At 39.6% G+C, this 26,411-nt stretch overlaps 1 protein-coding gene across 3 annotated transcripts in view; it reads left to right on the forward strand.

The window, feature by feature from the left end:
• Window positions 1–26,411, forward strand: part of ryr1b (ryanodine receptor 1b (skeletal)) — a 95,259-nt gene that overhangs the window by 63,868 nt on the left and 4,980 nt on the right. Inside the window, exons 70-94 of one of the 3 annotated variants that reach the window (XM_016576095.1) lie at window positions 1,031–1,130; window positions 5,403–5,482; window positions 5,613–5,689; window positions 5,872–5,945; window positions 7,539–7,556; window positions 12,475–12,555; window positions 13,086–13,174; window positions 13,324–13,452; window positions 13,543–13,647; window positions 16,211–16,240; window positions 17,292–17,321; window positions 17,622–17,703; window positions 19,713–21,019; window positions 21,426–21,505; window positions 21,603–21,774; window positions 21,947–22,033; window positions 22,347–22,658; window positions 23,107–23,237; window positions 23,332–23,374; window positions 23,459–23,592; window positions 24,306–24,366; window positions 24,466–24,612; window positions 24,705–24,839; window positions 24,926–25,082; window positions 25,197–25,261. In XM_016576095.1, the coding sequence (XP_016431581.1) occupies window positions 1,031–1,130; window positions 5,403–5,482; window positions 5,613–5,689; window positions 5,872–5,945; window positions 7,539–7,556; window positions 12,475–12,555; window positions 13,086–13,174; window positions 13,324–13,452; window positions 13,543–13,647; window positions 16,211–16,240; window positions 17,292–17,321; window positions 17,622–17,703; window positions 19,713–21,019; window positions 21,426–21,505; window positions 21,603–21,774; window positions 21,947–22,033; window positions 22,347–22,658; window positions 23,107–23,237; window positions 23,332–23,374; window positions 23,459–23,592; window positions 24,306–24,366; window positions 24,466–24,612; window positions 24,705–24,839; window positions 24,926–25,082; window positions 25,197–25,261 (3,726 nt within the window). The remainder of the gene's footprint in view (window positions 1–1,030; window positions 1,131–5,402; window positions 5,483–5,612; window positions 5,690–5,871; window positions 5,946–7,538; window positions 7,557–12,474; window positions 12,556–13,085; window positions 13,175–13,323; window positions 13,453–13,542; window positions 13,648–16,210; window positions 16,241–17,291; window positions 17,322–17,621; window positions 17,704–19,712; window positions 21,020–21,425; window positions 21,506–21,602; window positions 21,775–21,946; window positions 22,034–22,346; window positions 22,659–23,106; window positions 23,238–23,331; window positions 23,375–23,458; window positions 23,593–24,305; window positions 24,367–24,465; window positions 24,613–24,704; window positions 24,840–24,925; window positions 25,083–25,196; window positions 25,262–26,411) is intronic. The other 2 variants (XM_016576168.1, XM_016576235.1) reach the window with 2 other exon arrangements.

Genomic DNA, 26,411 nt, shown 5'->3' on the forward strand with positions numbered 1-26,411 from the left:
CTCAGACAAGAATTCACTATACAATAACTTCTAAAAAGTAGTCAATACTGTAGTATACTCAAATGCTTTTAGTTTTGGTTTTCACTAGTGCAGTTTTAACATAAAAATAAATCTTTTATACACTATCGTTCAAAAGTTGGTCAATTAAAAAAAGTAAAAATAAAATAATACTTTTATTCAGCTATTTTATTCATGGTAATTTGATTGAACATTTACAGTGTTAAGAAGATTTGTACAGTATTTCAATCAAATGCTGTTCTTTTTAACTTTCTATTCATCATAGAATCCTGGAAAAAAAAATCACAGTTTCCGCAAAATATTGAGCAGCACAACTTTACTTTTATTTATAAATTGAAAAATATATTTTTTATGCCATACTTTGCTGCCATAAGCTGATTTAGCAGTCGTGGTGTGAGGGTTTGTAAGAAAGTACAGCACCCAGCTGTATGATGTAGTTAAAACAGAGGGAAGAGCCAGTAGTATCATACAAATGTGCCTCAATGTTCAGGGAGAGCAGGTCTGCTTGCTGTAGTCTAACGTTTGTGCCAGTCAGCAAACGTGAACGGCTCAAATAACAGACACATGACTAATAGCACTTGTGGTTTGGATTAGAAAGAGTGTGTAAACTGTGTGTATGTAGATGAATTAAGAAAACAAGCATAAGCGCTAATTAAGAAGTAAAAACTGGTATAAAAATAGTCAGTTCACCACATTTTCATTAATAATTTTAATACAAGACATTTTCTCAGGTATTCAGGGAGAAACCAAAAATAGAAACTAAAAAATAGCTTTTTTTAAACTTTACAAGATAGAACTTTTTTAAACTTTACTAGATGAAATTTTAATCATCCTTCTTGTCAAATAGAACTTATATAAAATAGCTATAACTAATTTAAATAAAAAATAGTGTAATGCTTAGTGTATGAGTGTGTGTGTGTGTGTGTGTGTGTGTGTATGTTGGATGGTCTTGGGGAAGGGGTATTTAAAGCCCGGCATCATTATGACTGGACTGTTTGCTTTCATCTAATAGGAGAAGGAGATGGAAAAGCAAAGGCTTCTGTACCAGCAGTCCCGTCTACATGACCGCGGAGCAGCTGAAATGGTTCTGCAGATGATCAGTGCTTGCAAAGGTACACACACAATCACTTACAACACATGTATTTGGACTATGACGAATTGGGATCTCGCTTAGAGAGACCAATCCACTTAGAGTGTAAACTAAACGAGCCAATGCACATTGGCATGCGATGATTGCATCCAGCTGCTGCTGATCGCAGCGCGAGTATAACTAGGCAGCAGGTGCAATGCATACTCAGGTTTTCACTGAGGAGCCGAGCCGGTGACCCGGCCGCTCAGTGGTTGTACAGCAGCTGTGGCGATGGGACGTGATGTCTCCGTTCCCTCCTTCAGGGAACGAGGGTTACATACTTAACCGAGACGTTGCCTTTCAGCCAGTCACTCCGAGTCACGTCGGTGACCAAAAAATTGGGATCCCTACCAAAGCGCCATGGATGCTACCCCTTCCAGTGACCAGCGCGAGCCTCCTGCGCCCCTTTTTGGTGTGGGCCGGGGCTCGCAACAAGAAGGCCAGTGACTGTTGTCATAGCACTACCCACTCAGTGAGATTGGATAACATTGGGAAAACGTACCCGTTCCACTTGGAACCGGAACGTTGCGGAAGCCCCATCCTTCCCGAAAGAAGTTTCGGAAGCATTTACACATATGAACAACTATTTAGGTGCATATGGAAGATTAGAGGTGATTGTAACCCTCTTGCAAGAGGCAGAAAGTCTGCCGGGGAAAGACAGGCTCTGAATGGCCTGTGGCACGGAAGGATCGAAACAAGAAAGTACGCATCCTTCAGGTCGACTGCTGCAAAACCATCTCGGGGATGGATGCACCCGAAGATGCGCTTCTGCGTGAGCATCTTGAACGATTGCTTGTGAAGGGCCCAGTTCAAGACACGCAGATCCTAGATCGCTCGTAACCCACCGCCTTTCTTGGGTACAATGAAGTAAGGGCTGTAAAACCCCACAAACACAAGACAGAGGCATCTGCAGCCTTCACTAAAGGGAAGTGGACACCCCTGAACTTGGAAGGACGCAGGGCGAACTGAATCGCATAGCCGAGTCTGATGGTCTGAAGGAGCCAGCGAGACGGACTGGGGAGCGCTAGCCAGTCTCCCAGATACCGCACAAGTGGCACCAACGGAACCACAGACATACCTGCAGTGGGGCAGCGAACAGGAACGCAGGGGCCCGGCCCGGGGCGGGGTCTGAGTGTGTGCAACACTTACCTGCGTTCGGGCAGAGGGTGCGTGAGTAGTACATTTGATAGCACTATCGAACCGCCCACTGCTGCTCACTGGCGAGAGAGGAGGGTGAGTGGGATCCGAGGCTGGCTCGTCCACAACTCTTCGTCCCCTCTGGGGTCCCAGAGATAGAAGAAACTGTTCTTTTGTCGAGGTTTTGGGTACCACTGACCGTGAAGTCAGTGACGGGGAAAAACAAAACAAAAGACTCTCCACCCGGCCCTCCTCCGGGGGAGGGAGTGGTGCGTTCACCATCTCCCGAAGAGCAATTTCCTCCATCTCTGGGTCGCCCGTCTCAGGTCCTCTTGCTCCTCCGCTTGCCACCAGGTTTGGCGGGGGCCTGGACGGGCGGGGCGGCTGCCCTGCGACCGGCTCCATGGCGCTGCTTTGCTGGAGGCTGCTGCGTTTACTGCGCAGGAGCTGAACTGAGGCGCTGCCGCCGGCGGCTGGGTGGAGGCAGCAGCTGCATGCCGGGGCAGGATGTGCTTAATGGCCTCGGTCTGCTTCTGTGCGGCGCGAAAACTGCTGGGCAAAGTTCTCCACTGCGTCGCTGAAGAAACCGGCTCTTGTCGGTCTCCCGCATGTTGGCCAGACACAGCCAGAGATGGCGCTCCTGGACCACCATAGTTGACATCACATGGCCCAGAGACCGTGCAATGACCTTCGTCGCATGTAACGCGAGGTCAGTAGTTCTCGGAGTTCTCTGAGAACTTCTGGGTCGTGACCACCCTCGTGCAGGACCTTCAGTGCCTTGGCCTGATGAACCTGCAATAACGCCATGGCTTGTAAGGCGGAGGCAGCTTCCCCGCTGGCTGCATAAGCACTGCCGATCAGAGCTGACGTGAACCTACAGGCCCGGGAGGGAAGTGACGGCTTGCCCCGCCAGGTGGCAGTGGTATTTGGACACAATTGCATCGCTACTGACCGCTCCACCGGAGGGACTTCCCTATACCCCCGCGCTGCCCCACCATTGAGGGTGGTGAGGGAGGATGAGCCACTGCGGCGGTTTCTGGCAGTGAAAGGTGCCGTCCACAACCCAGTGAGCTCATCATGCACCTCCGGAAAAAAGGCACCGGGTTGGGGCCCTGAGAACCAGCGTGAGCCACCCGAGAAACCAATCGTCCAGCCTCGAGGGTTCGGGACGCGGTGGAGGCTTCCACTTGAGCCCAATCCTCTCAGCGGCCCCAGGCAAGCATAGCCACCATTTCCGGATCCGCCTGATCATCATCTCCCGAAAGGTCTGGCTCACCCTCCGATGCAGCGATCGACATCCGATCTTCGGGGGGAGCACTGAAGGATAGGAGTGGTACCCCACGAGAGGGTCCAGCCCTTTCCTTGGGCAGCTCCACTGGCTGCGGAGTGCCGGTGGAAGGAGGAGCCCCCGGAGGTTGGTTCCTTGGAGGGGAATTCCTCACTGTCATCGTAAGACCAGCCAGGCGACTGCCAGAAGTAGCGCCCCCCCCCCCGGCTCTTGCCAGGGGAAACGCTAGATCTAGGCAGAGGCACTGGAACCCCGCCCCTTTTCAGGAAACGGAGCCTGGTCCGCAACTCCGCGATGGTCATCCTCCTGCAGTGAGAGCATGACTCGTCCACAAATGCTGCCTCAGCGTGCTTAACGCCCAGACACGTGAGGCAGCGATCATGACCATTGCCCGGCGCCAGGTAACGACCGCATCCAGAAACGCACGGGTGGAATGTCATCTTTAAAAAGACGCGACTTTAAAAAGACGTCCACCCGTGAATGCTCTTTTAGAAATTGCTCTTTTAATGTGCTGAAGCGCACAGAGGAGATGGCCGCTTGCAACAAAAATGGGGGGTAGTGCAGCCTGATGTGTGCAACCCACTCGACATGGGAAAAAACCACCGCCGCTGAAGCGCCATTCCGCCAACACGAGAGCTTTAAAGAGCGTGCTGAACTCGTTTCCTCAAAGCAGAAGTCAGGAGCAGAACGATATGACCGCTCAGCTCCAAAGCGAAAAGCTGAGTATGCTTTGCACCTGCTGCCTAGTTACACTCACGCTGCGATCGGCAGCAGCTGGATGCAATCATCGCATGCCAATGTGCATTGGCTCATTTAGTTTACACTCAAAGTGGATTGGTCTCTCTAAGCGAGATCCCAATTCATCGGTCACCGACGTGACTCGGAGTGACCGACTGTAAGGGAACTACTTGGCACAAGCTGATTGGTTCATGTTGTATACGCAGCCAATGAGCTTACTGCTTTACATTTAAATGGCTGGTTAGCATTCACTACAGCAGTTCGCAGCACGCTTTCAGAGTTCCTTTGAAACCCCCCACCTTCCCCAGCTCCACCTGTATAGATCTGCTACAGTTATTATATATGTTATTTGTGCAGCAGCAGTATGTTTTAAATACTCAGAGCACTGTATCAGCGTATGAATTGGCAGTAGTAAGTTTCTGTACTTGCTTTGCAGCAGCAGCAGCAGCAATAATCTACAACAACAGCAATAAGCAGCAGCAGCAGCGTAGTACATCTATTCCGCCAAATACATTAATTGTCATATCCATTACCATGCTAAAATCTTCAGAGAGTTGTCATGATAGAACTATTTTTTGTATTTTTAGTAACTATTCTATTTTAAATGAATGTTCTTTTGAATTTCTATTCATCAAAGAATCCTGACAAAAAAATCAGATTCCACAAATATATGAAGCAGCACAACTGTTTTAAACAACATAATAACAATAAATATTTTTCACATACCAAATCAGCACATTAGGATGGTTTCTGAATGATCATGTGACACTGAAGACTGGAGTAATGGATTCAGCTTTGCCTTCATAGGAATACATTACATTTAAAAATATATTCAAATAAATCACTTATTTTAAATTGTAATAATATTTAGCAATATTAGTGGTTTTACTGTAGTTTCGATCAAATAAATGCAGCCTTGGGCTCACCAAGGGACATAAGGGGTCCCATGGGCTCATAAGGGACTTTTTTCAAAAACAAAAAATCTTATTGGCCCCAAACTTTTTAACTGTAGTGTAGATCTTTATACTTTAAATACCCTTACCAGTTTGACTAACAATCACACAAGCTTTGGTCTCTTGTAATGTGTTTTAGGTGAGACGGGAGCCATGGTGTCCTCTACTCTCAAACTTGGCATCTCCATCCTCAATGGTGGCAACAGTGATGTTCAGCAGGTCAGCTGATAGTACTCTCTCTATTAGTATAAGTAATATACCTGTGTAATTTCTTAAATGAAGTTACCATGCTAAGCTTAACAGATTAACTCAATGCAACATTGACAAATGTCTTGATGTCTTGTGACAGAGGATGTTGGACTACCTGAAAGACAAGAAAGATGTGGGCTTCTTCCTCAGCCTACAGGCTCTCATGCAAACCTGCAGGTACATGGCCGTCACTTTCTTTTATTTTATTGTTAACTTTAAAATGATAAGTATTATTTCTTTGATAATTATGTTGAACTATAGTCATATTTGCAAAAAAAAGTGTCTTCTGCAGTGCTGACTATAGGTATGTTGCAGACTATAGATGTATGATATAAATATGGCGTTTTGTTTGTTGACAGTGTTCTGGATCTGAATGCGTTTGAGAGACAGAATAAGGCCGAGGGTCTTGGGATGGTGTCAGAAGAGGGCTCAAGTGAGTCTAACATCACTGAGAACATCACATAGATTTGCATCCTCCGATCTCTCGCCTTTTTAGTGATTAGTTTAGGACCTATTCACACTATATCTGAATTTTCACACTATATCAGAATTTTCAGCATGAAAAATTCAAAACATTCACAACAGGATTTAAATAAGAACAGGAGTATATACTCCTCCATGCTGATTCATCATACTACTGTACAATGATCTGTTGTTTTTTTTCATTCTTATATATATCATATCTATCTTACTTGAGAAGACAAATTGTATAGGATAATTAGACTTTTCAGAAAACATATATTTTTAAAGTTTATTTTCTTAGCCTATTGGCATTTTACTGGTCTGAAGCATAAATCTAACAAAATTTAATGAGGTGCATGCTTAAAAAGAATGTGCCATTGGTGTGAGAAAAATAAACTTAATTCAATATATATTTCTTGAAAACAAGTATTAACATTTCAGCTTTGCCTCTTTAGATATGTTTACTGCAAAACTATACAAAAATATTGATTAAGGACATTATTTATTGCAGTTTTGTCATTTATCATGTGATTTCTTTGGTCCACAGGTGACATTTCCACTCTGTATGTGTAAGACTTAGACTGTTTGTGTAAGAGTGTTTAATGTGCATTATCTTTGTTTCTTAAAGAACCATCATAGTGTATCTGTTTGTATTAGTCTGTTATATTTCCCATGCCGGAAGCCTACAATCCTACAATGTCCAACTCACTGCCTCTCTCTCTTTCTCCCTACCACCATCACTCCATTTCCAACCTCCCCGTATATGCCTCTCCTCTCTTTCTTGTTTTTCAGATATCAAGCTAGAACGTGGGAAATAATCTTGTCTCTATATATTTATCGTCACTCCCTCTTTCCTTCTGTCCCATCTCCTCCTGTCTTCCTCCTTTTTTCAGCTCTTACATTGTGAAGATCTCCTTTCGTTGGCGTGTAGTTTACCTGCATTTCATTTCGCGCTCAAGGGAACTTAAAAGAGAACTCTTCAGTCATTGCAAAGGTTTTGGGGCAGCCAACTCCTTTACGATTCTTATAAAACGATAGATGGATTCCACATTATGTAACTGTAATGCAATTCTTCTGTTTCCAGAGAAGTTTTCTTATACAGCTTGTCCTGTTATATGCAATGGCTGTAAAGATTCTTTGCACTTTGCCCTTGAGTGCTCCCTCACAGATCTACTGTAACTCCAGCATTCACTGACTGATTGAGAGGAAAGAAAGACATTTGTCTTTTCTTTTCTGATCAGTTTTCTCTGAGGAGATCACAGAGAACTGTGGTGACCAGTGTCACCAAAACCATGAAATGATTTGCAGATTCAGGAAACTTTATCCCCTAAAATGAGCCATCTAGTAGTGCTGGGCGGTATACCGGTTCATACCGAATACCGGTGTTTATTTTTGTTATGATATGAATCTTTTAAATACCGATGTCGCTTAAACAACTTTCGGAACGCGACACTGTTTGAAAGGGGTCTCTTTTCACTGTTGCACTGTGGTGAGGGCTCCCTACCACCATCACTCCATTTCCAACCTCCCCGTATATGCCTCTCCTCTCTTTCTTGTTTTTCAGATATCAAGCTAGAACGTGGTAAATAATCTTGTCTCTATATATTTATCGTCACTCCCTCTTTCCTTCTGTCCCATCTCCTCCTGTCTTCCTCCTTTTTTCAGCTCTTACATTGTGAAGATCTCCTTTCGTTGGCGTGTAGTTTACCTGCATTTCATTTCGCGCTCAAGGGAACTTAAAAGAGAACTCTTCAGTCATTGCAAAGGTTTTGGGGCAGCCAACTCCTTTACGATTCTTATAAAACGATAGATGGATTCCGGGAAGATTTCGCCAGTGCTGTCCCGCGAATGCGAAGTCTGACTTTCCCAGAGAAGTGTCACTTCTCTCGGAATCTGTTCTGTGCAGTGAGCGGCAGAGAAGCAGCGCATTCAGTTGGCCGCACCGCAGCCGACTCGTCAATAAATGAGTACAAAACAGCGTTTCCATGCACCTCTCGCTTACTGATTGTTTGGAATTATAAATATGAGCGTAGTTCGTCTGTTAATATCACATGCACTTTTTTCTTTGTTGTTTTTTTTAGTTTGCTACTCAGACGCAGGCAGTGCGCTGCATGAGACAAAAAAGCAATATAGCCAAAACAACCACATAGCCGCTCTGTAGTTCGTCTGTTAATATCACATGCACTTTTTTGTTTGTTGTTTTTTTTTAGTTTGTTACTCAGACGCAGGCAGTGCGCTGCATGAGACAAAAAAGTAATATAGCCAAAACAACCGCATAGCCGCTCTTTAGTGTAGATGCATGTTGATTTTATCAGACGATGCCGCGATTATAAATGAGAGTGACTCCTGGTTAACATGTATTAAAAGGGGTCGTGTTTAGTCACTATTTAGTGTGGTATTTTTTGACAATATTCACTCATCATGTCAGTAAAATAGAGCATTCTAAATCAATATACTGCAGTATTTCTTCTCTTAATCAGTAGAAAATATGGTTAACACCCGGTCATGCATGAAAAAAAATACCGTCATGTACCGTGAAACCGGTATAATTTTGAAAAATCCCGTGATATAAATGTTTGGTCATACCGCCCAGCACTACCATCTAGTATTATTTGAACCATTCTTTCAAATAACGAGGTGCCATGTTTACTTCAGAAGAACAAAAGCGTCCGACATGGCACAGTATACTGTAGAAATTATTTAGTGTTTAGTCTCTAGAGCATTTTTTAACCTTCATTAGTGGTCATCAGTAACATTAACAAAACTCATCTTCCATTTCATTCTTATAAAGTTTGCCCAGATTTGCTCTCCATAAATTGCTCTCCATACAATTTTCCAAATTTTGTCTTACATCTCTTGTGCTTTGGACATGAATGATCGAGTCATTTTGAGTACCAAGTCAAACCACCCAACAAGGAAAATAGAGATCTTGTTTTTAGTTTTTTACAATTACGACAAATGTTTGCCAGTGTTCAGCAAATATGATAGTGCATATATGAGGATGCTTTCACTCTAAAGAGAGAGCACTCAGACAGCTCATCTTAAAGCAAGTTCTTTAAAAAATAACTATTTAAAACCATGACACAATAAAAAAATGTGACACAAAGTTCTGAACCACATCAAGCCAGTTAGAATGAAAAAAGTGTGCGCTTATGATTATTTCTCCATACAATTTTCCAAATCTTGTCTTACATCTCTTGTGCTTTGGACATGAATGATCGAGTCATTTTGAGTACCAAGTCAAACCAACCAACAAGGAAAATAGAGATCTTGTTTTTAGTTTTTTACAATTACGACAAATGTTTGCCAGTGTTCAGCAAATATGATAGTGCATATATGAGGATGCTTTCACTCTAAAGAGAGAGCACTCAGACAGCTCATCTTAAAGCAAGTTCTTTAAAAAATAACTATTTAAAACCATGACACAATAAAAAAATGTGACACAAAGTTCTGAACCACATCAAGCCAGTTAGAATGAAAAAAGTGTGCGCTTATGATTATTGTGCTTATCTGCAGGCAGCACAAAATGACCACTTTTGAGTAGTTGAACAGCGAGTCTTGGGCAAGAAGCACCATACCACCGTTATCGTATAAAAAAAAAAGATTTTTCAAGAATTGCACTAAGGAACATTTTTCTTAGTAGATATCTTAAGAAGATTTTCATGAATTTGGACCCAGAACACTCAAGCAAATGCTTATCAATGTTAAACCCCAATGGAGGGATCCAATTTTGAGAGCTTTATGGAGAGCATTTCAAAGTGAATATCTTGAAGGGTTAAACAGGCCTACAGATTAATGGAAGCAATTGAAAGTTTAAATTAACAGCTTGCTGATTTAACATTCATTCATGCTTTAAAGTTGACTTGACTTATATCCTAGCCAGTGCATCCTGAAACTGGCCAAAATGTAATGCATGATTTCTATGACAAAAATTTTTTTTTTTATTAATTAATTATGATTACAACAGTATTTTTATTAATTATTACACTTGAATTAAATGATATTGTAATTGACAATACATTTGCATAAGTTAATTATTTGAATTGTGTTTTAATGACATAGTAGGGCACTCATAAAGATGTAACCAGTGTGTTTTTTTTTTTTATTCTAATTTCTATGTTTTGGTGATTTGAAGTTTTGTGGCACCTGTTTTAAAATGTTTTAATTGTTTCAATGTTTTTTTTTTTTAGCTAACCTCGTTTCCAGATACTCACTCTCAGACTGATATATATTGGGCACTAAATCTGTGTGATGTGTATTAAATGTATTACTTCCCATTTCTTGACATCTTTGAATGTATTTTATTCAGAAAAAAAGGTTAATTTTTATAAGATAATCTTTTTTTTTTCCACACAATGGTATTTTTCATGTTTTTCTTATTAGTCTTACTCTTGTCAAATAGCGTCTTATTCCATCACATGTACTTCGTAGCACATTACTCCGGCTCATCTCTCCCTTCCACTTCTCTCCCACACCTCCAGGAGTGCAGTAGATCTATTTTGCATGATTGTGTGTCTGTGTGCTGTTTTTTGACCAAAACTCTTCTCCATTTGTGTCCTTCATGAAGAACTCACTGTGTAGTGTGTCATTTCAGTGTCGGTTGCGTTTATCCATGTTCCATGTCTGTTATATCCCTGTGTATTTCCGTACACGGTGACGTTTCCTATCAGTTAGTGTACAGTATAAATGTTATAAATGTCCCTTCAAAGTGACTGTATTTTCAATGTGTGATCTATCAGACTTGTATGTGTGTGTCTACTAGTGTTGCCATTCTGGGAGAGGGGAGGGCTTTAGTCTGTGGATTCAATGTGGACATCAGGTCTCTGCCTCCCCTTTCCACGTTTGCTGGTCTGCTCTGCAGTGAACAGCTAAACGGATGTGCCACAGCAGGTCTTTGTGGTTCACTAACATGCTAATAGCTGGGCTGGAAGTGCTGTGAAGTGGTTATACTCACAGAACACAGACACCCTAATCACCCTGAATAGTGAAGGGATAGTTCACCCAAAAAATGAAAATTATGTCATGATTCACTCACCCTTGTGTCGTTCCAAACCCATATGCTGTTATTTTTTTCTATGAAACAAAATTGATAAAAGATTGAGGTCAATAAAAAATATGCAGAGATTATTCAGAAATTATTCAAAAAGGATGCATTACATTGATCAAAAGTGACAGTGAAGACATTTATAAAATGAAAAAGATTTGTGAAACTTTCTATTCATGAAAAGTCCTAGAAAAAAATGCATTATGGATTCCAGCACAAACATTTTCGCCAATAATAACAATAAGAAACATTCTTGAGCAGCAAATCAGCATGTTAGAATGATTCTAAAGGATCATGTGACACAGAAATATATTAAAAAACAAAACAGTTGTTTAACTGTAATAGTATTTCACAATTGTACTGTTTTACTCTATTTTAATCAAATAAATAGCATTTGTGAGCATAAGAGGCTTCTTTTAAAAACCATATAAAAATCTTACTAACCCCAAACTTTTGAATGGTTTTGAATGATGCTACATGCTGTAAACAAACTCATACAAGTAGTTCAAACCTATATACTAATATCTTCAATATGTTAGTATATCAATATACTATATTATATACTATCTACCATATCAATATTCTAAGTATATTTCAAATCTATTAACATATTTACTGACATATCGCTTGAGACTTACTGTTATAAAAATTATAATTCAACTTTATTTGGAGTACTACTTGTGCACAATGCACATTTCTTGATATTAAGCCTAAAATATGTTTTAATGTCACAACTGATGAGGATTGTGTGATCTTTGAAAAACATCAGTCTTTAAATGCAAAATGTAAACTTGCAATAGTTCCACGTTAGCACAATCAAATATTCTTCAGTATATCTTTAGCTGGACTTCAGCACTACTTCCGCAGAATTAAAGTGCATTAAATACAAAATTAGTTTTTTCAGTTTAGCAGACTTTAGGTATACCAGATTAGTCTACTTAAAGTGCAATTGCAGGGTATTAAGTACATAAATATGATGATGTATTTGTAGTATACTTAGCATGAAATAAGTGTATTTCAAATTTATTTTAATATATTTATTTTTCACTAGGGTATTTTTTTTTTTTTTTTTTACAAAATTCAAAACTTACCTTCTGCCGGAACTCAGATGGCATGGAAAATAGCATATGGGTTTAAAATAACACAAGGGAAGTAAACAATGACAGGAGTTTTATTTTTGGGTTAACTATCTCTGTAATATAAAAAAGAAAAGAAAATTGTACATCTGCATAAAAATAGTCTGGTCATATTCCTATCTATTTTGTCACATTTTAGTTCACAAATTAACCATTTTAGTCTTTGAAATGAATTGTAAAAACAATTTATGTCTATTAATTCACCACTTTATTTTGCATTTAGAGGTCTCTAGTGTAGTTCAAACTCTCATACAGTAAAGCACTGTTCAGGAGTTCTTCTCGCACATTCATGCTGTGTGTATGTGTGTGTCCCTGTTTAGAAGAGAAAGTGATGGCGGATGATGAATTCACTTGCGACATTTTCCGCTTCCTGCAGCTGCTCTGTGAAGGCCACAACAACGGTGAGCTTCCTGAGATGTCCACCACTTCTGTTTACTCGCTGTAGTGTTTGAAGAGAAAATCATGGAATCATAAAAAGATGTGTTCCAAAAACATGAACATCTCAGTTAAAGTTTTGCCTTTAGCCCTTGCCTTTACATATACACTGTATCAATTTAACTTTTATTCACCAAGGACAGATTAAATTGATCAAAATTAACAGTAAAAAATACTTTTAAAATGTAAAAATAATTGTAAAAAAAATGTTCACATTCAACATTGTGTTCATCGAAGGATCCTGGAAAAAAATTGTATCATGATTTCCACGAAAATAATAAATGACATTTTATTAGATTATTTTCAAATGTAATAATATTTCACAATATTACTATTTTTTGCTGTATTTTTAATCAAATAAATGCAGCCTTGGTAAGCACAGTGACTTCTTTCAAAAGCATAAAAAATCTTACTGATCCCAAACTGGTAGTGAAAATGTGTGAAATGCCTAATTATTTAAAAGAACAGCTGGTTTTGCATTACCGTCTTTCTCCAGATTTCCAGAACTATCTGCGCACACAGACAGGCAGCACAACTACGATCAACATCATCATCTGCACGGTTGACTATCTGCTCAGACTGCAGGTATAGCTTCATCTCGCCTTTCTTCCTCTACATATACTAGCACCAAAAGTATTTGGACACTTAAAAATGTGTTAATGGCATTGCGTTTGAGAACAAGAAAACAAATAAAGTGAATTTTTGTCCTCACTCTGTCTTCTTTTTTGTCTCAGGAGTCTATCAGTGACTTCTACTGGTATTACTCTGGGAAGGATATCATTGATGAACCAGGCAAGAGAAACTTTTCTAAGGCAATGACGGTTGCTAAACAGGTTTTCAACAGCCTGACAGAGTATATCCAGGTACTGATGTCACCACTATATGCAGTCGAGCTCTTTCAAACTGGCAAATTTCCATCTTTAACATAGTTTATCTTTTTTTTTTCACCATAGGGTCCTTGCACTGGTAATCAGCAGTCTCTGGCTCACAGCAGATTGTGGGATGCAGTGGTGGGCTTCTTGCACGTGTTCGCACACATGATGATGAAGCTAGCACAGGTAGGAACACACATGTTGAGCACAGACACACCCCTAACGTGACTGATAAATCTTATTATATTGATCAATTTTATTGCACCTAGAAGACCCCGGATATTTCTTGGAAAGTTTCCATCAACACTGAATCAGTATCATCTGTATGTTGGTTTATTTTGACATTAAAATACTTGTCATTGAGTTTTGCCTAATTTCACCAGCTTTACACAGAGGAAATCAGAGAAAAAAATTCATTTTTTTTTTTTTTTTAGTATTGCTGCAAAAAAATGTTTGTGAATGTTTGTGTTTTTAAGAGCAGGAATATTTGGAAGTGAAATGTTCCAAATGTACAGTTTTATAGTGTTTAACTTGCATTGAGCTTATAATTTGTGCAACAGAATAGAAGTCAAATGCATGTCATACATGTACATACTTATATATTCTATATAAGTATGATCAGAGTAGATTAATAAGGAATAATTTCTCTGTTTTGGAGGTTGCATTTTTTTCTCAGTACTAATGTTTAATTATGCATAGTCTAATTAGCTAATTAATTAAAATCTCTTTTATTTAATACTTGTTTTAATAAGTTACTGATCCATTTACTAATTTGGGGTTGACTGTGGTTATTAACTCCCTGAGTCAGTTCCTACCTGTTTATATCGTAAATTATAGATATAGAAGAAACCTTGTTGGAGTTATTAAAACATAGTATTGGAGTATTAAAACATATAAGGAGACTTGGGGCCAGTTTTACTAAACAGGGCAAGTTCCAAATGCAATTCCAAAACAGCGCTGATGGGTGTGGAAAATTCTTGAAGGGTGATTTACTAACAAATGCACAAATTAAAGAACACAGAGGCAACATCTCATTTACATATCGACCAACGCAATATACCAAGCGCAGCGCAAATTAGCGTAGTCGCAAATAAAGAATAAATAAATAAAGACGCCACAGTACGTTGAAAAGAACCGGAGGCCAAAAAATGAAGGGTTGCGAGACGTTTTGATAGACCTGGTATTGCGTGACTCCCAAGCGGCAACCTTCCGCTCTCTCTCGTGAAGCCAACAAGAAACTGACTAAAACTGCAATTCATCAACTGGCTGCTAGAGGCTGGCTCCAAAAGGGAGTCAGTCCCATAGACTCCCCATGTTAAAATTTAATTTAAAACTTTACAGCAGAAAAAAATGTTTAAAGCCTGGTACGAAAAAATATTTTGGTCTATATAGCTAATTTTGCCCTTCATGAGAACTGTGAGGGGGACTCCTAGTTGAGGGTTTCAAGTCACCTTTTATTTTCTGAAGCAAATTAAAAATAACATGGCTTGGCAAACGATATGTTCAGAGAATGTGTTCTACTGGCATTCCAAATAAATTAACACATGTGGAAAAATCCTCTCTCTTCTACCATGCGCTCTCTGTTCTCTGCGGTGCCTTCTCCTAACAACAACAATTGCAGCCATGTCAAGCGCAAAATAGTTCAAGACATGCTTTTTTTGTTTTCGTTAAATAATGGCGCAAATACCAGTAATTTGACGAGCGCAACCTTAGTAAATCACATTGCGTTATTCATTTGAACACTCTCCTCCCAAAAAATTTGCGTCTGAAAGGGAAACTCCTACAAATGCATATTCAATAAGGTCAGGCGCAAAAATTACTGTCCACGCCTTTTCAGTACTAATTTATTACTGCGTGTCTTTTGTAAATCCTGACTACTATTTTAATGCCAAAAGACAGTTTGCACTGGTGCAAGCTGATAGTAAAACTGGCCCTTGGTTGTTCAATTTCTTCATATATATTCTTCATGTTGTTCAAATATCATATATTTTATGGCAAGCTTTTCTAAAATGTAACTAAGATTTTAATTGCAGTTTAAATAGAGTAGAATTTGTCTGATTGTGTCGTTTATCGGTTTATTGGTTGATCGCTATTTCCAAACTTGATTATAGTGGATTATCGAATGGACTGTATTTCACACTGTTGTTATTCTATTATATAAATGTTTAGTCCAGTATTGCCACTAATCCATGAATGTGGAACATGTTCACAGTGTGACGTGAATGTTGATGCTCTAGTAATCTTTAATCATGCGTTGTTTCTCTTAACCTCTCTGTTGTGTTGTTGGATTTTGTTCTGTGTGTTACACATCTGGTACCTGTGTACTGCATTTTTGTATTTCTTAAAATTGAGAATCTCTCCCACTCTCTCAGGCTTCAAAAATGTGAATATGGCTGATTTACCTGTCTCCAGTCTGTTGAAAGATCAGTGCCCACCTGTCAAAGTTGGTTTGTAAAAAACAAATTGACACGGTTGAGTTTTATAATAAAGGTGAGGTCCACAAAAGGCCAACTTAACTGTAATGAGCTTATTTTTTCAACTAAACTTACTTAATTTTAATATTAAACAGCTTTGCCCTGTTTGTCTGCATAAGTAGAAGTAAAAGACTATAAAAACAGACATGCAAATAAAAAAATGGAATGAGTGAATATATCTAAGAGAGTGGGAGATACAAAATCAATACAAAATACAAAAATGTATTAAAAATGTGATTGGGTAACATTTTTATTCTGATGTGTAACCCTGCCAGATGCATCCTGACCCTGGACTCCGAAATGGCGTAAGGATCTTTGTTTTTGCTTCCATCTTACGCACTTGTGCACTGCTTTCCACACACGTACACAGTACACAGAACAGTTTCTTCTTTGCTTCCTGTTTCCGTTGTATTGCTTATGTGTCGGCACGTTTTCTGCAAGTGTTTTCACTTGCATTTTCTGTCATGTACATTCCCTCTGTCCCCACTGTATCAGTGTTGAATTTCTGAAAGCAGTCTTAACCTTGTTGGGTTTATTTTTGATATACTGGAGCTGAGGAAGATGTCACTATGCCATGTTCCTGCTGTTGCTCACTTGTAGAGGAAATGTATTTCCCTCGACCTGCACTGTGTTACTCTTTTCATATACAGATATACATAGAGTCTCAAAAAAAATCTGTACAATACTGCGTAAATCTCACAAAACCTGTCAAGATCACGTCTGGGTCACATTTGAAAACGTATGAAATAATTTTATATGTTTTATTTTCATTGCAGAGTGTGTGTATGTGTTTTTTTTTTTCTCGATTAAAATTAGCCCAAACCAAATGATATTCATTGTAATATTGTATTATGAACCTATGAATATAATATAAATGTGTTTCTTTGAAGCAATATACAGTTTCTTTTTTTCTTTTTTTTGATTTTGCAGTTTTGTGAGATTCATCTAATCTTTCTTTATGTGTATGTGCAGGCCTTTGTGCTCTTTTGTTGTTAAACATGTTAGTGTGTGTACTGTGTTTGCAGGTGTGTGTGTTATTGTTCTGTATGAAAGACTGTTTATGTGTCTGCTGGCATTCCTTCATATGCTTAGACCATTAGCTAGGCACATATAAAATGTGCTTGCAAAGAACTTAGATATTTATTGTTAATAATAGGAATTAGATATTATGCCACTTTATGGCAATATTTTGCAGATTCAGAGTCATAAAGTATATGATAGTCCTCATCTATGCCAGGAGCTGACATCTGCTTCTGGCTGTTTTATCTTCATATCCGTCTTTAAATGTCCCTGTGTTAGATGTTAGGTTACAGTATGTCATGCTATGTTTGTGTCTGTTTATAAACGCAAACCCAGGATCATTTCTGGAGTAGAACACATCCTGAGGTAAGATGAGAGTAGGTGGAATTTGTCCCAATAGTGCCATCTCCCACATCACCCCCCAAAAAATTAAGATTTTAGTTATGCCACTAAAATCAAATTTAGCCTGATCAGGATACTTGGTGTTCTCGGTAAATCTCTTTTCATGGTTCCATGCTGCATATCATATTAAAAACTATGGAGTACCAGCAATATATGTGAACTGAAAGGTCCTTTTATGCTCTCTATCAGTGAGAGTTTGAGACATTTTTTTGGGTAACGATTTTTTTATTTTGTTGTGTGTTTGAATCTGGTTGTGTGAAACAGGACTCCAGTCAGATTGGTCTGTTGAAGGAGCTTCTGGATTTGCAGAAGGACATGGTGGTGATGCTTCTCTCTCTATTAGAGGGTAAGAAATATCTGTCCATCGAATTTAACTTTAATCTGTAAAGTCATTTAAAGGATTAGTTCACTTCCAGAATAAAAAGGTTCTGATAATTTGTTCACTCCCATGTCATCCAAGATATTCATGTCTTTCTTTCTTCAGTTGAAAAGAAATTAAGTTTTTTGAGGAAAACATTCCAGGATTTTTCTCCATATAGTGGACTTCAATGGTGGCCAACGGGTTGAAGGTCCAAATTGCAGTTTCAGTGCAGCTTCAAAGGGCTCTACACGATCCCAGTCAAGGAATAAGGGTCTTTTCTAGCGAAACTAATGGTTATTTTCTAAAAAAAAATGCTTGTCTTGTCACATTGGAAAGGTCACACGTGATGCAGGCAGAAGTACCGACCCAGTGTTTACAAAGCGAACGTGCAAAGAAAGTCAAACGTCCTTTACAAAAAAGGTAAAACGATGATGTCGGACGATTTTGAAGTTGGAGGAGAAAATGAGATGGAGTTTTTCGCCCTACCCTAACTTTTTGAACCGAAGTACCAGTGTTAATTTCGTTGACGAATAATTATCGTCAACGAAATTTTTTTGCAGACGATAACGAACTAAAACTCTTTTTGAATGACAAAAACTATGACGTAAATCTATTGACATTTTCATCAATGAATAAAAACGAGACGAAAATGTAAGGGAGGAACGATTTGGGAAGAGATTCATTCAGAACGAATCTGCTGTGTGGTTCCAATCTCCGTGGTTCGGAGGTTAGATGCGTACATATGAACAGGCGGGACATAAGCTAACATACACTTGCTGCACGTCGCATAAAATGTTAAAAAAAATTCAATATGTGGGAGTAAGAGAAGAGCAGACATATGGATAAATCTAACGACGCAAGAGAGAACTCAATTCGGTCTGGTTTTCTGAGCGCAGACACTGAAGCATACACACACAGAAAGCACGTCTCACAGCGCGCGAGTACTCTTTTGCGTCACATGAATGGAGAATTACACACAAAATGATGTCGAATTGTCCGTTTTGACGAGTATTCTCGTAAACACAGTTGATTATGTCTTAAGTGAACGTAAACAGGAGGGAGAACGTGTATCAGTACATTGCATCCATTGCAGCTGTGCATTCGTTTTAAAGGGATAGCAGCCTAATTGTCCGAGTCATTGATGTTAATCAAGCAGCAAAAGAAAGACAGAAAATCACTTGGTATTTCATTACAAAGTAGACCATGTTCTTGTTCTGTATGAGAAGTGGTTTTATTTAATTTTAACATAAAGGCATGTAGTGTGTCACTGCAGTTAAATCGGTGTCTATCATGATAAAGCCTTAATATCAAACCTATATAATGAGTTTAGAAATTTTAGAGAAATGCTTAATAAATGCACTGTAACTAAACCCATTAGATTTTAGCCGACTAAATTTACTGTAGATTTAGTCGACTAAAATCTTATGATATTTAGTCGACAAACTAAAAACAATTCAGATGACTAAAATATGACTAAAACTAAATGGCATTTTAGTCAAAAGACTATGACTAAAACTAAATCAAAATTTGCTGTCAAAATTAACACTGCGAAGTACACAGACAAAGAACTAACATGCGTGACCTTTCCAACGTGATTACGTAATGTGTAAAGTCATAGACGCGCATTGCAGAGCTAGTGCAAGACAAGCATTTGTGGTTAAAATGTATATACATTTTTATTTTTTTTTAGAAAATGAAAGATCATTTCGCTAGATAAGACCCTTATTCCTCAGGTGGGATCATGTAGAGCCCTTTGAAGCTGCATTAAAACTGCAATTTGGACCTTCAACCCAGTGGCCGCTATTAAAGTTCACTATATGGAGAAAAATCCTGGAATATTTTCCTCAAAAAAACTCTTTGTGACTGAAGAAAGAAAGACATGAATATCATTGATGACATGAGGGTGAGTAAATTATCAGGAAATGTTTTATTCTGGAAGTCAACTAATCCTTTAAGTCATGATCTATAGCCTATTTTTTCTTGTATTATTACAGGTAACATTGTGAATGGCACAATCGCTCGCCAGATGGTTGACATGCTGGTTGAGTCATCCAGCAACGTAGAGATGATTCTCAAGTTCTTTGACATGTTCCTCAAACTGAAGGACATTGTGGCATCGGATGCCTTCCGTGACTATGTGACGGACCCTCGTGGCCTTATCTCCAAGAAAGACTTCTCCAAAGCTATGGACAGTCAGAAGCAGTACACTCCATCTGAGATCCAGTTCCTGCTGTCTTGCTCTGAAGCCGATGAGAACGAGATGATCAATTTTGAGGAGTATGCCGATCGCTTCCAAGAGCCAGCCAAAGACATCGGCTTCAACATTGCTGTGCTACTCACCAACCTGTCTGAGCATGTTCCTCATGACACTCGCTTGCAGAACTTTTTGGAGCAAGCTGAGAGTGTGCTCAACTACTTCCGACCCTTCCTGGGCCGTATCGAGATCATGGGTGCTGGCAAGAGGATAGAACGTATCTACTTTGAAATCAGCGAGGCCAACCGCAACCAATGGGAGATGCCTCAGGTCAGAGAGTCAAAGCGGCAGTTCATCTTTGATGTCGTCAATGAGGGTTGTGAGTCTGAGAAGATGGAGCTCTTTGTGAACTTCTGCGAGGACACCATTTTTGAGATGAACATTGCCTCGCAGATCTCAGAGCAGGAAGAGGAGCTGATCGAAGATGAGGATGAAGAAGATGAGGAGGAGAGCAGTGGTGGCGGAAATGGAGAGGGTGAAGGAGAAGAAGGGAATGGAGAAGCAGCACCACCTGAATCCAGCTCAGCCTTTGCAGACTTCATCAAGAGCGTAATGAACTTCATCAGCCTCTTCACTTTCCGCAATCTCAGACGCCGTTACCGCAAAATCAGGAAAATGACCATAAAGGACATGATTGTTGGTCTGGTCATGTTCCTCTATACTGTCCTCTTTGGCATCCTGCACTTCATCTACAGCGTCTGCAGAGGTTTCTTCATGCTCATCTGGAACACTCTCTTCGGAGGAGGTCTGGTGGAGGGAGCTAAGAAGATGACGTTGACAGAGATCCTGACTAACATGCCCGACCCAACTCAAGATGAGGTGCACGATGACCTTCCACCTGAGCCAGGAGCAAGAAAAGTACAAGAATCAGGTGGAGCTGGTGAGGGAGAGGAGGGAACAGGAGGAGAGGAGGAAGCAGAAGAAGGAGAAGAGGATGATGGTGGAAGACCTGGTTTTGGTCCTCACGGCGGTTTAGGAGATATGGGAGAAACTGAGCCAGAGGAGCCTCCGACTCCAGAAGGCAGCCCACTGCTGAAGAGGAAGCTGGTGAGAAGAAGAGTTTTGCATTTGTAGTCTAAAGATGTTATCTTTGTTCGGTGAATTTTCACAGGCGAAATCCAGTAATTTTAGTAGGAATTAGTCGGGAATTACTCGGTCAGGAGAGGGTAATGTGAGGGTAAAATATTTCCCTACAGTTTCCCAGTGGTTACAAGTTGAGCACATGGATATCTGTGACTTCTGTGTGAGTGGTGCTTCATACGTACATGACAACCTGTAGACAATAGACTATGGACCTTTTTAACCTGTGAAATTTTGCCTTAAGAGTGAACATCCCTCATCACGTTTCCACATTGTTCTCCTTCTGTTTGTCAAATATAGTGGTGCTTCTTGCTTTGTAGACTCATAATCGAAATCTCTTAGTCTACATATTCTTCTCCTGTGGGTATTTCAGGTGAGTGAAGAAGGAGAGGGAGAAGCAGTAGAAGAGGAGAAAGTAGAGGAAGAAGCAGCCCCTGAACCCGAAAAAGCAGAGTAAGTAATGGAAATCAAATTATCAACGACTTTCATTGGTGAAAGTCATATTCATCACAATATTTGTTGCTTTGACTTATCCTTCTGTCCATCAAAGTGCTGAAAATGGAGAAAAGGCCGAGAAGGAGGCAGAACCTGAGCCAGAGGAAAAACCAGATGAAGAGCAAGAGGAGAAAAAAGCAAAGGCTAAAGCAAAGAAAGGCAAGAAGCAAGAAAAAGAGGGCTTTGAACTCTGGAATGAACTTGAAGTCCAAAGAAACAAGTTCATGGTAATTACAGTTATTTATCTACAGTATATACATCTTTCACAGTCATGTAGAATGAATGTATGTTGATTCATGTTTAATTCAATTATATTATATTACATTATATTATTCATATTTTTCATTCATTACTTTTGATTCTGACTGCATCTAAAAGGTAATCCACTTTCTCTTCTAGAACTATCTGTCTCGCAATTTCTACAACCTGCGCTTCCTGGCTCTCTTCATCGCCTTTGCACTCAACTTCATTCTGCTCTTCTACAAGGTCAGTATGATGATAAAACAGGGCTTTTCAAAATGAAATCTTGGGAGCCCCACAGGGCCACAAGGGTGGTCTGTGAATTTTTATTTGATTTATTATTTATTTAGCATTTTTTGTTAACATGCTGTTTTTTTTTTCACATTCACCAGCTTTATTATGCATTCTACAGACTGGTCATCGAGGGGTTAAATTGCAATTTAACAGCAAAAAATTTATAAATAAATTGAACCCCTGCAATAAAATACTTTACAGCCATGTGATTTGCTTTAATTTGTTTCAAGAGCAAATTTGACTGAAGCTAGCCATTCCTACCTAGGTATCTGACAGCCCACCTGGAGAAGAGGAGGAGTTTGAGGGTTCGGCTATGTTTGAGGGTTCTGGTGTATTTGAGGGCTCTGCTGTGTTTGAAGGCTCTGGTGTGTTTGAGGGCTCTGGGATCTTTGAGGGCTCTGCTGGAGAAGCCGAAGCTTCTGGAATGGAGGAGAATGGAGAGGAAGATGAGGAGGAAGGGTTTGTCTACTTCTTCCTGGAGGAGAGCACTGGATATATGGAACCCGCTATGGCCTTCTTCTCTATCTTACACTCCATAATTTCCTTCCTCTGTATCATCGGCTACAACTGTCTGAAGGTCAGGAGCCCTGGATTCTGTCACTGGAGTCACTGGATTCTGTCATCATTTGATGTCATTTCATATATATATATATATATATATATAATTCTTTTCAGACACCAGTTGCTTGTCACATTCAAATTGGTTGTCATAGTAACGACACTAATTTGTGGAGATTCAGTGCATTGAGTTCCACATATCTGAATGCATTATTTGTAAATTGACTGAGTGTCAATGCTGCTCTTTTCCAAACAATGAAAGCATTAAATGACCACAGAAAGGACCAAAAAGTACCCATGAAGTGTCATAAATGTGGTCCATACACATGTAAACTATGCCCTATATTCTTCTGAAGCCTTCAGTCGTGTATTGAGTAAATGATGACAGAAATGTCATTTTGAAGTGAAATATTTATTTTCATTTGGTTAAGCTAGTGTGAGCTGCTAACGTTTTCGCATATGTGTAGGTTCCTTTGGTCATCTTTAAGAGAGAGAAGGAACTGGCCCGTAAACTGGAGTTTGACGGTCTGTACGTAACTGAACAACCAGAAGATGACGACATCAAGGGCCAGTGGGACAGACTTGTCCTCAATACACCGTAACACTACTACATTATTATTATTTATACATTTATAAGCAAGTATCCCTGTGAAGACTGTGCGATCTGTAATTCCCTTTTATTCTCCACTCAGGTCTTTCCCGAACAACTACTGGGACAAATTTGTGAAGAGAAAGGTCAGGAGCGTACTATGCTTGTGTGTGTAGATGTATTAAGAGATGTCGGTGACTGAGCGTGTCTACGGTGTTTCTGTATTGTAGGTGCTAGAGAAGTATGGCGATATCTACGGTAGAGAAAGAATCGCTGAGCTGCTTGGCATGGATCTAGCATCCCTTGATGTCAGTGCTATGACACACGAGAAGAAGCCTCAGATTGATCCCTCAATGTTCACATGGTACACAAAGATGCAACACACACTCATAAGTATCACCAAAATGTCAACAGCCAATACAAGTAACAAAAATGATTCAATACCACAAAAACGAATATGCCATTAGGTAGGGATGGGAACTGCTCTAACGAATCCAATTGCTTAAAGGGTTGCTCCATCCCAAAATGAAAATTTTGTCATTAATCACTTACCCCCATGTCGTTCCAAACCCGTAAAAGCTTAGTTCGTCTTCGGAACACAAATTAAGATATTTTTGATGCATTCTGACAGCTCTCTGACCCTCCCATAGACAGCAACGTAATTAACACAATCAACGTAAGTGTGAGTAAGTGATTTAATGACAACATTTTCATTTTGGGGTGGAGTAACCCTTTAACTGTTCCATTGATGACTTTTGAAGCGGGAATATTTGGAAAGTGAAATTTAGCAGCCAAATGATGAAGAAAGAAAGAAAGAAAGAAAGTTGTAAACTAAATGTATTATTCACTACAGTTACAGTTCATAAAAGCTCATTAAAAAAATACAAAAAAAGTGGCTCAAAAGAGTCATTTGTTTGGGAATTGAACTACTCTGGTCAAGCTCATTTTTTGGATTCACTAAAATGAACCTATTCATTAGAACCATTCGTGTCAGATTCAGACATCACTGCTCTTAAACATGATGTAATAACAGGATGGAGATTCTGTTTCTCATTCTAAAATTTAATGAATCCACAGGTTGACATCTGCTGACATCAAATACCAAATCTGGAAATTTGGAGTGGTGTTCACTGATAATGTGAGTTTCAGTAAAGACAACACTTTTTCCTAAGTTGTTTCAGTTATATGAGGATATTTATAGCAGTGATCCTTCATTTGGATTCTGTTTTGCTCGTAGACGTTCCTGTATCTGGTTTGGTATCTGGTCATGTCACTGCTTGGCCACTACAACAACTTTTTCTTCGCCTGTCATCTGCTGGACATTGCTATGGGCGTCAAAACCCTGCGCACCATCCTGTCCTCTGTAACTCACAATGGCAAACAGGTACAGCTCTCAGATAACATCATATTTGACTGAGATTTTATAGAAGTCTCTTCTAGATGTAAATGTTAATCTTGATGGTGACTGTGGTTTAGCTGCTGATGACGGTGGGTCTGCTGGCTGTGGTGGTCTACCTCTACACCGTGGTGGCCTTCAATTTCTTCCGAAAGTTCTACAACATGAGTGAGGATGAAGACGAACCGGATATGAAGTGTAACGACATGATGACTGTAAGTGTTTCTCCACACATATCTACATTTGGTTCGATTACACTTTGTCATTTCATGCCTGACTGTGATCATGTCTTCTCTCTCAGTGTTATCTGTTCCACATGTACGTGGGTGTGCGAGCTGGTGGTGGTATAGGAGACGAGATCGAGGATCCAGCCGGAGACGAGTATGAACTTTATCGTGTGGTCTTTGACATCACCTTCTTCTTTTTTGTCATTGTCATCCTGCTGGCCATCATTCAAGGTGAGGAACGTGTTTAGAGAAATTCAGACACTGTGGACAATTTACTACTTTGTAAATGTAATGTTTAAAAAGTTTGGTCATAACATTACGAAATGATGTTTGTGTTGTGTGCAGGTCTGATCATTGATGCCTTTGGTGAGCTGAGAGATCAGCAGGAGCAGGTCCGAGAGGACATGGAGGTACTTTTTTTTTTTTACAATTTGACAATTGACAATTTGCTGAAAATTTACTCACTCTCAGGCCATTCAAGATGTAGATGAGTTTGTTTCTTTATCAGAACAGATTTGGAGAAATGTAGCATTTAGCACTTGGAAATAATGGATCCTTTGCAGTGAATGGGTGCCGTCATAATGAGAGTTTAAAACGGTGATAAAAGCATCACAATAATCCGCAAGTAATCCACATGACTCCGGTGCATCAATTAACGTCTTGTGAAGCGAAAAGCTGTGTGTTTGTAAGAAACAAATCTATCATTAAGGTGTTTAACTTCGAACTGTTGCTTCTGGCCAAAATATGAGTCTATAATAACACTATTCCTTTAATACTTAACTGAAATATGCAAAATGTACATGTGAGTCTGTTGCACTGGCATTAACAAACCTCAGTGCAGAAACAATACAAACTATGATTGGTGGATTATGTGTAGATCAGTAAGTCTCTAAATGGGCACTTTGTTACGGTGGACCAGTAGTGCACAATACAACAAAATCTCCACTACACAACGGAAACATGCCACAACACAATGAAATTAGCACAACACAACGAAATTAGATCTATGCGTTGTGTTGTGGAGATTTTGTTGTGTTGTGCACTGCTGGACCACCGTACTTTGTGGCCAGAAAAAAATCTGAAAAATGCTATTTAAACGGGTCATATGACGTTGCTAAAAAAAGAACATTATTTTGTGTATTTGCTGTAATTAAATGTGTTTATGCGGTTTAAGGTTCAAAAAAAACATTATTTTCCACATATTGTACATTATTGTTTCTCCTCTATGCCCCGCCTTTCTGAAACGCGTAGATTTTTACAAAGCTCATCGGTCTGAAAAGCGAGGTGTGGTCTGATTGGCCAGCTATCCAGTGCGTTGTGATTGGCCGAATACCTCAAGCGTGTGACGGAAATCATCATTCAAGGTGAGGAACGTGTTTAGAGAAATTCAGACACTGTGGACAATTTACTACTTTGTAAATGTAATGTTTAAAAAGTTTGGTCATAACATTACGAAATGATGTTTGTGTTGTGTGCAGGTCTGATCATTGATGCCTTTGGTGAGCTGAGAGATCAGCAGGAGCAGGTCCGAGAGGACATGGAGGTACTTTTTTTTTTTTA

This window comes from Sinocyclocheilus rhinocerous, unplaced genomic scaffold, assembly GCF_001515625.1.
Source record: "Sinocyclocheilus rhinocerous isolate Xijiao unplaced genomic scaffold, SAMN03320098_v1.1 scaffold130, whole genome shotgun sequence".
Classification (NCBI taxonomy): domain Eukaryota; kingdom Metazoa; phylum Chordata; class Actinopteri; order Cypriniformes; family Cyprinidae; genus Sinocyclocheilus; species Sinocyclocheilus rhinocerous.